Below are 12,939 nucleotides of genomic sequence, written 5' to 3' on the forward strand. Positions count from 1 at the left end.
CAAGCCTTTGAACGATAGTGTATTATACATTATGAACCTGAACTGTTGGAAAATACAACTTTTTCTCCCACTCTTAATATTATGCAAACTGGACGAGCCATATTATATATATATAAACATGTTTTGCTTCACAGTTAGTAGTCTTAACTATGTCTGCAGGTCAAAGGCAGGAGACAAATCTGATAAGTGACTTTTGTCTTTCCTTCTTCCTGCTTGCGACCATTAAACACTGCACCACCCTAGTCTGCATGAAACTACTTTCCAGGGCACCTTTGTTGCATCTGGTATGTTGGGTAAAGGAGGTGGGCTCACAGTTGGTGTTTCAATTGATCCTGAATGTGTCCATGGGGTTCCTGTCTGGGCTTTTTGCAGGACAGTGAAGATCTTCCACACCAAAATCATATTCAAATCATCTTAGTGTAACGTTACAGTTAGTGTAAATGATAAAAATTGCAGCATTTACAATTCCTAAACTTACAGTTATATTCAATGTTTAGCATATAAATGGTGCTTTCTATTTCTTTTTGTGTTTAGGAGACCCGATAAACAAAACGGTGCAATTTCGCTGCGTTCGATTGGCTGTTCTTGGCGTGACGTCAGTTCCTGTGAATGCGGCCGGCCACAGGAAGCGACGTCAGACAGAGTCGTTTGTGTTTGTGTGTGATGAATACGTTCTCGTTCATATTGACTTTTTTGGATTCGCATTTACCTGTTGCAGGGATCATTGCTATCCTGCACCCAGGATAATAAGGACTCCACATCGACGCAGAAACCGCGGCTAAGCGTCGTAATGTATCGCGGGTCTAGGCCGCACAGAGGCGGCTATCATCCTCCGCCGTCGCGTGGTTTCGGGCCCCGTCCTGGACCAGGCCATCCCCCGGATCTGTACCGCCGCCCGTCACCGCGGAGGAGATATTCACCACCTGGTGAATACAGAGGAGGGAGACCTCAGCGAGGCTACGGGGTATGAAGTAAACACAACACTGCATTACACCGCTAACGTTACATGCAGCACTGCAGTAATCCACCATGGTAACGTTACACGCTAATTGAAAAGTGGAAGTGGTCCTACTATGTCTTTTCGGACGTATATTACGGTAATACGGTGTTATGCTATGGATTAGCATGTGAAAATGGTATTAAAGCACCATGGTATTACCGTCTCATTCCATTACTTGTTGCAGTGTTATGTACTTTAATAATAAATATCTTGGTTCCATGATTTTAGTGACATTTTACCATGATATTCTTTGAAGTGCCTCGAAGTACCATGTAAACGCCATTGTGTATCTATTAGGGATATGCCGGTATCAAATTTTCATGTTGCGATTAATTGCTAATGCTTTTATCACGGTATACGGTATTATCACAATATTGAAATTTTGTTTAAAAAAAAAGTGCTGTCATAATACAGTATAACAGGTTTAATAACTTTTTTCTTATAACAAAAATAACTGAACATTTAAATGCAATAAAGCAATACAGAAAAATGTATAAAGTTAAAAGTTTTACACCGATTAAAGTGCAAAAGAACTATAAAGACCAATAGGTATCACTTTACAATAAGACCTCAATAGTTAACCTTAGTTAATGCATTAACATTCACAATGAGCAATAGCTACATTTGCTACAGAAGTTATTAATCTTTGTTTAAAAAATACAAGTCTTAGTTCATGTTAGCTCATTAAATAACACAGTTGCAACTTTAGATTTTAACAACCTGTTATTAAATATTGGAATACCTAAGATTAGGGCTGCACGATAAATCGCATGCGATATTTAATGCGCATTCCATCACGTGCGTGCTTTCAAATTGAGCAGCATTAACTACACAGAGCTGTTGTTCACTGACGAGCAACGCAAAAAATCGCGCGAATATGAACGTGGTTTTCCGCAGCTCGTCCGTGAACAACGGCTCTGTGTAGTTAATGCTGCTCAATGTGAAAGCACGCACGTGATGGAGATTTACCGCTGATTAGAGAGTGAAAGTGCGCTTTCATCCAGAGCGTCTCTCATATGTTCCGCCATGTGCTTCTCGTCCGCGCTTGTTTAAGTCAGAGTGCGCAAGCTTCTTTCACGCAGCACACAGCGGTGTTGTGCATTTTGACCAGTTGATGGGAAAAGTATTCTTAAAATGCATTCAAAATTCTGAATAATTTGTAATATATAATTATTCACGGTATTTAGAAGTGCCCACGATAACAATATCGTGCATATTAATTACCGTGATATATCGCATTACCGAATACAGGCACAAGTCTAGTATCTATATGGTATTAAACCATGGTGAAAATGTAAAAAAGTTGTGCAGAGCTTACCACTTATTTAATAATTATGTGCAGTTAAGTGTAAGTTTTTTTAAGTTTGTTTTATTTCATGTATAAATTAGTTTATGTACCCATTTTCTTTAACAGAGATACACCCCATCGCCTCCTCGTGGTGGACTCCCCAGTGATCACAGTCTGGTCATAACTGTGGGCAATGAGCTGACCCATCCATCAGGCTGCACAGGGACTGAAGCTCCCTATGTCCGGTAAGAGATGCAACCTAGTGTTATAACAATATCTTGATTCTTAAAGTGCCCCTATTATGCCATTTTGAATATTGCCTTTCATGCAGTGTGTAGTGGAGCTGTATGTGAATGTAAACGTTCAGCAAAGTTGTAAAACCGAAAGTGCGCGATAAATAAAGTTATTGTCTCCCAAAATAAAAAATCGACTCTGAACAGCCTAATCGAGTCGTCAATAATTCGAATCCAACTTCCGTGACGGCTACACGTCACGCAGTAACACATTTGCATAATGCCCGCCTATGCTCTACGTTGTCAGGCCACGAACAACTTGACCTGCCCTCAAACACTGTTGCTTGTTCGAGTAGTAAACGTCATGTCGATAAGACGCTGTGTCCTACGCTGTGAAAGTAAATTCGTTTTATTTTCACTTCCGAAAGATGAGGCTGCAAAGAATCAGTGGTTAAAATGATTTTTTTCCCACTGTACCACAGCAGTACAACCCCAATCTTTTTTTATGTTCCCATCATTTTGCTGACGACTGCTTCTCTAATCTCGGGAAGTTTAACGCGGGTTTCACAAACGCTTGCTCTTGAAAGATGACTCGGTACCCAGTTTATTTAGACCAGCTGCTCCACTGAATCACAACCTGAAAGTATGATAAATAATAGATGTTTATATTTTCTATCGAGCGTTCAAAATGTGGAACTATGGCAATAGGCGTATCGTTTCCGACACACGCTGTATGCGGTAGACCAATCACAACAGACTGGGCCATCTGACCAATCAGAGCAGAACAGGCTCATGGAAAGGAGGGGTTTATAGAGAGTGAATCTTAGAACTGCTTCGAGCGAATCGTTGGAAAGTGAGGTGATATTAAATACATATTTTGAGAAAACAAAAGCATTTTTTGACCTTGCGTGCATGTAATCCTATTGTAAGAGAACAACATTAGGAACCTTAAAAATGGCATAATAGGGGCACTTTATTGGAATACACTGAGACATTGTAAAATCTAAACAGATTTACTTGCTGAACTGTTTGAGAAAAACTGGGCATCAAAACATTAAATGACTGAGGATCACTACCAGACTTTCAAGTTGTTCTGAACACACCAAACATGCAGTTACATGCGCCTTGTTTCTAGGAGATGCATGATAAATGAAAACAATGTGTTCTGAAATAGTCTCAAAATATCAAATATGATGTTCAACTCTGACTGGCCAAAATCTGCAGACTGCAAGTTAAAAAAAAAAAATCTTGGCAAAAGTTGTGTAGTGTATTTCAGCTTTTATTTGCCCATTTTGAGAATGAGGCTGATGCTAATAAGTGTGACCACTCTGTTGATTGATAAAAGTATTTTTTTCTTTTCTTTTTTTTTCTCCCTTAAATTATCATTAGCAATTAAATTTTATCTCATATTTCACCCTACTCTCTAGGTAGTGGGGTCACCATCGGGATTGGGTCATAGAAATTGAGTAGTTTTTGATGCAAGACAAGTCGTGTTTTTTTTTTGTTTTTTTTTGATGCATGTTATACTTGAATGTGTTTTCATACTAGAGAGTGTTTGATGGATAGAAATGCCCAAGATTTGAGGGTGTAAGACAATTTTTTGAATTTCATCAAACTGATTTGAGAAACAACTAGACCTGCCTATCTTTTGATGCCTGATTTGAAACGGTGAACATATTCTAAACTTTTGCTTTCATAATGGAGAGGCACTTGCATTTTTCCTCTACATCCTATTCAAAATCAATATTCTCTGATGGAGCGTAAGACACCCTTCAGGATAAGTGTTTTTTACATAATTTAATACGACAGTGCTTGACGCTATCATGTGTAATTATGGAAATATTTTTGCTTGACCCCATAGACTCACTAGATATGTCCTTGTCCTTCAGTTGCAGTTTATGATGTGATTATTTCTGTTGACAGAGATTATGCTGCTGGAGAATCACATAAGCCCTGTTACTCTCCACGGAGATCAAGCTATGATGGACAAAGTGATAGAGGTTCGAGGAGGCGCAGTGTTAGTCGTGGCAGGAGCAGGGCGCAGAGTCGCAGCCCTGGCTATGGGCGCAGCAAAAGTCGCCCACGTAGCCGGAGCAGGAGTCGCAGCTACAGTCGTGGCAGGAGTCCCGAACGAGCGAAGAGCCGAGCGCGTAGCAAGAGCAGAACCCGAGGGAGGAGCTACAGTAGAAGTCGAAGCAGAAGCGGAAGCCGTAGTCGCAGACAGAGTAGGGCAAGGAGCAGGGCACGGAGCAAGAGCCGGCCACGTAGCCACAGTCGTAAAAGGAGCCGTAGCAGGGGGAGAAGCAGAGGAAGGAGTCACGTTAGGAGCTGGAGCCGCAGCACCAGTCGTAGTGGTAGCAGTAGCAGCAACGCCTCCGGTAGGAGTCGCCAAAGCAGCGTCAACAGGAGAGTCAAATCAGGTAATTTTAGGAACCAGGAGGAGGACTTTACTGAGCTGGAGAAGGCCAGACGACGTAAAGAAATTCAGGATATGCTTGTACAGCCTGCAAAGTCAATTTTGAAGAAAAGAATGGATTCCTCTGAGACAGATTCTCCCATGCTAGTGCAGGTAACCACCTCTCATTATGTCTAATTTTGACATTCAAAATGCAAGTCAAAAGCTGTTCATATTTATTCTTCACTCAAGCCACTTAAGCCAGAAATACTTCACACAAGCAAATTAGACACGCATGCTTTGCAATCCTCAGTACTAGGGATGGACTGATATTTAAATTTCTGATGATAGTTATTATTTAGGCTACATGTTATGGCCGATAATACATTTTGGAATATAAATAAATAAATAAATAAATAAAACTGAAAACTAAAAGCAAACATTTTAAATGCTACAAGCAGTGTTGGGGAAAGTTACTTTTAAAACTAATTTTAAAAGCATTACAATAGTGAGTTACTGCATAAAAAGTAACTAATTGTGTTAGTTACTTTTTATGGAAAATAATGCATTGTTACTTGCGTTACTTTTTGTCACCTGAGCTGGGCTTATTTTTAATAACAAATCTTCACCTCACTCCCAATATCTCTTTCAACATGGGGACAGTAGAGCTGTCAGTGAGTAAATGGGAAAACAAAGTAACTTGCATTACTTATTTGAAAAAGTAACTCTTTATATTTTCTTCTAAAATTAAATGTAAAGTAATCTGAAAAGTAAGCTGACTCTTGTTACTTGTAGGGTGTTACCCCCAACACTGGCTACAAGTGAATTTGAGCTTCACATCATTATAACAAAGTTATATATAAAAAGATTTAATTGTTCAGAGTTTTTTACTATTAACTTAAATTAAGCATTAGATGATGACAAATGTAACCTATGTTAAAATAAAAAAAGGATTATGCACAATTAAATATTGTCTGATAACCAATATGGTGCTGATATTTTGTGATGCATGTCTTTTTGACATTCAGGGTGGCAGTAGTTACCTTCAAATGTCTGTAGTTGACCTGAAAGAGTTTATGCTAATATATGTCATAGCAAGTGTGCATTGCATTTTTATTTATGCTTTCATGCTTTTCTGTATGTAACAGTGCACAAATTTGAGATTTCACATTCTTGTGTAGAGTATGGTCTTGGTCTTTAGTTGACTTACAGATTTAAAGGGATAGTTCACCCAAAAATGAAAATTATCCCATGATTTACTCACCCTCAAGCCATCCTAGGTGTGTATGACTTTATTCTTTCAGACAAATACAATCTGAGTTATATAAAAAAATGTCCTGGCTCTTCCAAGCTGTACCGTAAGCTCCAGTGAGAAAATGCTACTCTTGAGAACCAAGTTTTGTTTTGGAAAACCAGTCTCCACTGTAAGAAATCCTCTGACATTTTTCTTTGCAAATCCTCGTTTTGTACTTCTAATTTGTGACCGGTGTTTTGTTATGCTCTCTCCTCTGTGTTTCCGTGTTTGTCACTTCCGCGTTTGCCTACGTCATCCACTGGAACGCCACTCTCTCGTGTACACACGTACAACAGTTAGCAGAAGCTAGAGATTAGAGTTTATAAAGTTGAAAATATGAAATGTTTTTCTTATAAAAACGCATTTCTTCACTTCATTTAAGAAACTCATTTATATCTAGGATAGCTTGAGGGTGAGTAAAAAATTTTCATTTTTGGGTGAACTATCCCTTTAAAGGGTGGCCACACTACACTTTTCATTCCATTGACTTCCATTCATACCCCTGCAACATACTTATTTTGCCTCTTCAAAGTCTAATGTGACCACTGCTTTGGCTGATATTTAGTTGGTTTTATTTTTAGAAAGTAAAGAATGATGATGCTAGTGTGCCTGAAGCATATTTAACCAATGTATTTCAGAATTGTGATTCTCCTCGAGGAAATCCAGATGGTGGTCTTTCACATGAGGCAGAACAGCTTCTCTGTGCACTTTCCAAAACCATGGATCCAGACTTGTTCGCATCCATGCTGGGAAAAAGCTCTGATGGTAGTGTTCTCGAAGAGCTGATTGGTAAGATCCAATCAGCCAGAGAGGGTGGAAGTGACTTGCTGCTCCCTCAAGAGAAGGGAAGACAGGAGAAATCAGACCTCACAGAGTTCCTTGGAACGATAGCAGAGGTCGCCCAACCACAGAATGTAAAAAAGAGTCATCCAGATATTGAAGATGAGGAGAAATTCCTCTATGGGGATGAAGAGGAAGAGGGCAGTGAGGTGAAACCAGCAAATTCCAACTTTCCAGACACAAGTTACCCACAGTCTTGTGATATTCAGAGAAGAGAACCTTACACTTTTGGCCATACTGGAGAACCTGGGATGAGCCATTCGCAGAGAGACAGTAGACAGGCAGACAGGCATCGTTCCTCGGCCACACCTGAGGTACATGCCAAGGAAGAACCTGGCGACTTCCCACCTGGAATTGGGCCACAGGATGTAAAGGTGAGGAAGGAGGTAGAGGAATATGAGAAGATACAAGATTTGCTAAAAACAATTGGCCTGGACCTGGGCATGGCTGAGATAAGCAAGATGGCCGCTAGGACGCAAGAGCGTCTGCACGGTAACACCCCTGCGAAGACTCTGACTCGTAGGCAGTCGGATAGAAAGCACCGGAGCCGTAGTAGGAGCTACAGCAGCAGTAGCAGCAGAAGCTCCAGTCGCAGTCGGAGTAGAAGCAGAAGAAGTCAAAGCCGAAGTGGCAGTTTGGATCACACTTCACGTCGCAGCAAGAAAAAGCCAGTTTCCCCAGAACAAAGATCTCCATGCTCACATAGTCAGAACAAGAAAGAGGCTAAACCTGGCATTGCAGAAAGCGGCTGGCCTACCACACCCACTGTGGGTCCTGGGACACAGACGTATCACTCCAGACCCAGCCTCCCGGCACATCCCATGCCCCCATACCCTGGGCCACCCCCACGTGGGGTAATGCCACCTGACTACCCACCAGGAAGTTACGATCCATATGGCAATTATGTTCCATATATGCCTCCGGGATGGCCGATGTACCCACCTCCAGGTATGCCAGTACCACCTCCCAGTCCAATGGATCCCTACAGCCTCCCTAACATTGAGCGACCTTTTCTTAAAGTGATAAAAACTGTGCAGAGTGAGAGTAAAGGCGACAATCCAAAAGGTTAGTCACCTTACATGTGATTCATAAGCAGTTGTTTGAAGGAATAGTTTACAGAAAATTGCATTTCTGTCATTGTGTATGTGGACTCAACCTCATGCCAATACAAACCTGTATATTGTTGGTTCAGTGGATCAAAGGAGAATTTTTGAAGAATCTTCACACAGGTCAATCCTGTTCAATGACTGTTCATAGTGACCATGTCTGTAAAGCTTCTGAAAGAACCAAAAAACTTTGTAAATGCACCATAAAACAGTCCATATGACTTGCTATATGCTGTATGTCCATGTGTGTATTATATTCTAGCAAATCTGATAATTTTGTGTGAGAAACAAACTGAAAATTAAAATTCATTAAGTCATTATTCTCTTAAAATTAGGGAATTGTAAGAATGTCCAATTCCAGTTCCGATTCTGGTTTCATTAAAATGTCTTGAATTAAAATTGCTTACTGTCAAATGAGTTTAAGGGTGCTTTCACACTAGCACTTTTGGTGTGCTCCCGGGTTCGATTGACGTCAGAGTTCGGTACGTTTGGATGATGTGAATGCGGTCTTCCGAACTCGGGTGTGCACCCGCGAACCGTACCCGAGTCCGCTTAAAAGGGGTGGTCTGGGGTACGGTTCAAGTGAACTCCAGTACGGTTCGCTGCTGATGTGAACGCAATCATGCCAAATCATGGAAGAGAACCGCTATTAATGATGTATTATTTGATAAAAATGTGTGTTTGTGTGTGTTTCACTCACTTTCCTGACGAGCGTGACTGACGCGCTGCAAGCAGAGAGCTGTATATCACATTTCTGTTCGCCTTCAGAGTACTTAATAGCATTTGCAGTACATTCGTAAGACAGACGTAAGTACCGTTATGTACTGAAGCTTTGGTAACAAAACCAACGGTTCAAAAACATAAATATAAAATTGAAGAGAGCAGAGCTACACATTTTGCCATCTTCTCCTGCGCCATCGTTACTAAGCAACGGGGTAAAAAGCTGCTGGCTTGATGATGCAAACGAACTGCGGTTCGGACCCAAATAATATAATGTGACCACAGTCCAGCAGGGGCAGGGGGGGAGCAATCGAACTCTGGTTCGGACCAAGCAATCGAACCAAGTGTGAAAGCACCCTAACAGATGGTTAATGTCAACAAATTGAACATATATTATTTAGGAATTTTAGCAAAAACAATTTATCTGAAAGAAAATTGTCAGCTTGAGGGTGGGTGGTATTTAGGGTTAAGCCACTTAGTCATCTCACTAAAATGAAGAAAATATGTAAATTAAATATTAAAATTAAATATTATGTTCAAATTAACATGTCTGAAACTGTCTCTGGGGTATCTGCAGCATTTTTAAAATCAAATTTAAAGCTTTTGAAGACCTTTTTTAAAACCTGCAAAATATGGGTCGTTTTTCGCATTGGTCTGAACAAAAACAGCTGATGGGCTGAAAATGCAAATTCATTGTCCAGTAGGTGGTGCTTTTGGAACGGCAGAAACAGACCCGTTGAGCCATGACTTTGTAAGGACCCAGGAAAACCTTGTCTCTCTCTGCATAAAGCCTAGTTATAAATAGTAATTGTACCATTGTACATAAACACCTACCTAAACCATGGGAACTCAACGGTGGAAAAAGGATGCAAAGCTTTCACAATAAATCTGGTAACAGCCCAGTGCCACTCATCTGTTCTCTCTGTGATAATTTTCCCTTTACTCAGGTCTCGCTATTAAAGGATAAGGCGCTTTGCCCACAAATCGCACCAGAACGGTTTTCGAAACCGAAGCTTAGGAATTTGGCATGGGTCTGGTATTTTTCAGAAAAGCACTACCGGTTCTGGATAAGAACGGTTCTCGGTTCCCAACCCTATTGAAAATCTTCTAATCTGCCGCAGATTCTCAAATCCCACTTTCCATCCAGCATATTTAAACTGGCATGATTATTACAACATGCGCACTCTATAACAAACATAATACGAAGTTTTGTATACAAGTGTAATAACAGTAGCGGAACAGTGAACCGTGTCTACTCCGGACGCGACACCGCCGCTTCGCAACAGGTTGAGTCTGTCTTGTGTATACACAGGACATTTGAACTCTGTGTCAGTACCTCATAAATAGAACGAGGCCGTTTACTGTCGGGGATTTGTCATGTTGTTTCGTGCCGCATCCAGTGTAGCATCACTGATTATAATGAGTTTTATAGTATTTTGTTGCGCCGCCCAGCTCGCGTCCTGTAGACAGGTGTATTTAACTTTCTTATTTAGGCTACTTTCTTGTTTAACTGTATTATTTCTTTGATATTTATTTTAGTGTTTTGCAGGCTGCATATTCACTGACTGAAGTGCTAAAATCAACACGAGCTGACGAGTTAAATCGGGTGTGTTAGATGCGTGAGACAATGCTGGGCTGCTCTTAAGAACAGACATGTTCTTAAATGTGACTCATATAAAATATATTACATGCATGCACCGTTTTAAGGCAGCGTTAATCACCTTTTTGGTAACTTCATGGCTTAACTGACCACGGCATTGCATGCACGTAGTTTATTTCGCGCCTTGATATGAAAGGATACAGGCTACAGCGCGCCGGCGCCTTTGTGCGTTTCCGCGCTCGCTTGACTCGCGCCTGGTACCGAAGTGAAGAGGAGCACGCGTCTGAAACGTCTCCCGTTCTCAGTCATTCTGAGACTGAATAAATGCACTTCTTGTCAAGAGAACCAAGCCACCGTCACAGCCCTAGTATCGAGGTGGCATATTTTTTTATTAAATAAACAAGAATGTGAGCAAGACTCTGTTTTTGGAGCTACACAGATGTGGTCACAATTAATTATGGAAAAAAGCTATGTGAAGATTGTTTAAAATGTCTCCTTTTGTGTTCTATGGAAGAATATAAGTAATTTCAGGTTTCAGAATGACAAGACTGTGAGTAAATGATGAGAGATTTTTGGGTGAACTTTTGGGTGATTTAGACTTCTCTCATCACAGTTTACCAACATGATTTGATTTATCCTTTCAGAACCCCCTAAATCGGATCCTGTGGCCACTGAAGCGATCACCAGTGGCATTCAGAGGAAAGAAATGGAAGATAAGAATACTGCTAGCCAAAAACAGAAGGTAAGTGCAAGCAATTTGATCAATTTTATTCAACTTTGAATCATGTTTATTATAATTTCACTATTATGCAAGTCTAAAACACTTTTTCCATGTTGGAGAGTGTGTGGTTCATCATATTGAGTTATCATGCTAATCCTAAGTAGGTTAAGAGACCTCTCCTGCACTCTTAAGTCTTTTAGGCTGGATGTACAATGTGCAATTTTTTCTGTCGTACAAGCTCGTATGCAATTTTTTTTTCCCATCGGGAGAAATCGTGTGGAAATCGTTGATGCTCGTATGGTCGTGGCTCGCATCGTGTGAAAGGAATTTACGAGGCGAGCGCCTCCCAAGGTCCCGATGATTTTTAAACATGCTTAAAAAATTTGGGCAGTCGGCACGATTTTGACCAGTGTATAGGCTCTCCCATATTACCAGATCATACAACCGCATCACATACGCTAGATCTATATTATTATAGCTCAGTGGCTACTAAACATGTAGCCATGTTAAAGGGAACAAACCAGCTACTGTGAACATTGCCGCCTCTCTACCGGATGAGCTTAATAACTTTTATGCTCGTTTCGAGGCTCACAACACCGCCCACACAGAGAGTGCTCCCGCGGCTGCTGCAGTAGGCGACCCCATTTCGTGTGGATACACTGACATATACACACAAATCTCTCTAGTTGTTTTTGTTGAAAGGAATGGCTTTGCTGTTCTCTGCTGAATGTGAATCACTGAAGGTGCTTCTGAAATGAGTTAGGGTGCTCTATTTAATGCACATTTTTAGCATATATTTTGTTCCATTTATTGCAATGGCACAAATAGCGCTCCCTTTATAATCATTAAAAAGCTGTCACTCATCTTAGTTTGTCGCGATCTCACAAAGTTCTGTTATAATCAATAAAGCTCTACACTGCACAATGAATCTCTTTTTACATCAAGTCTACATTATGTAATAATGAGATGATTCGTGAGCGTGCAGAATTCAGCGCTGGACAAAACTCCAGCTTTGCGAGCAGTGAGTGGATTCTAACATAAACGCCTCTGATTGGCCATTGCATTCAAGAAATCAACAGATGTCAGTGATAGGCTACATTGCTCACCGCTGCAAAAACATGTTGTAAAGAGAAACTTGATGCTCTCCAGAGCACAAACACAAATAGGCACTGGATTGTTTGCCAAATCTGTAATATTATTCTTATCACAGCTTCAACTGAGAGTGCTCTTGCTTTTGTTTAAATATCCCCATAGAACAGGAGCTGTCTCTGCAATTCACCAAATAATTTGCACACTCATCTTTTTATTTTCTTTCTTTTTCTGTCCGAAGCTATAGCAGCAACATCGAAAAGCTCCACATCTCTGTGTACCAACTGCTACAACTCGTAACGTGTGCAATGGCTCATGACCTCCCGAGTGTCCGAACTCTCACTGTGTACACCCGCTCTTAGGAGCTGAAAACTAAGAATAGGAAGTTGATGAAAGTTGATCTATTTTATATACCTAATTTTATTCAATTAGCGAGATGCAGCTCTAGATTTTGGTTAGGGGTCGACCGATTATCGGCGCCGATATTTGACTCTGATGCAGCCTGTCAGAACTCACCACTCTGTGGCCTAAAGCAGTCGCCGCCCACCGGTCATCTGATTTGTTGGGAGTCACAAGTCAGACCAAGCAAAGCGGAATTCACTCTCACTCCGAAAGCGCTTGCTAACTGGAGCTGCTTCAGTGATCACGCATCA

At 40.9% G+C, this 12,939-nt stretch overlaps 1 protein-coding gene across 2 annotated transcripts in view; it reads left to right on the forward strand.

The window, feature by feature from the left end:
• Positions 1–586: 586 nt before the first annotated feature.
• The window catches only part of LOC107655625 (zinc finger protein 318-like), a 25,557-nt gene continuing 13,204 nt past the window's right edge, over positions 587–12,939 (forward strand). For both annotated transcript variants that reach the window (XR_001630468.1, XM_016443191.1), the window contains exons 1-5: positions 587–964; positions 2,415–2,533; positions 4,445–5,090; positions 6,849–8,115; positions 11,121–11,218. Coding sequence is in view for 1 of the 2 variants with exons in the window: in XM_016443191.1 (XP_016298677.1) it covers positions 791–964; positions 2,415–2,533; positions 4,445–5,090; positions 6,849–8,115; positions 11,121–11,218 (2,304 nt within the window). In the remaining variant the exon portion in view is untranslated. The remainder of the gene's footprint in view (positions 965–2,414; positions 2,534–4,444; positions 5,091–6,848; positions 8,116–11,120; positions 11,219–12,939) is intronic.

The sequence above is a fragment of the Sinocyclocheilus anshuiensis genome, unplaced genomic scaffold (genome assembly GCF_001515605.1).
Source record: "Sinocyclocheilus anshuiensis isolate Anshui unplaced genomic scaffold, SAMN03320099.WGS_v1.1 scaffold1506, whole genome shotgun sequence".
Classification (NCBI taxonomy): domain Eukaryota; kingdom Metazoa; phylum Chordata; class Actinopteri; order Cypriniformes; family Cyprinidae; genus Sinocyclocheilus; species Sinocyclocheilus anshuiensis.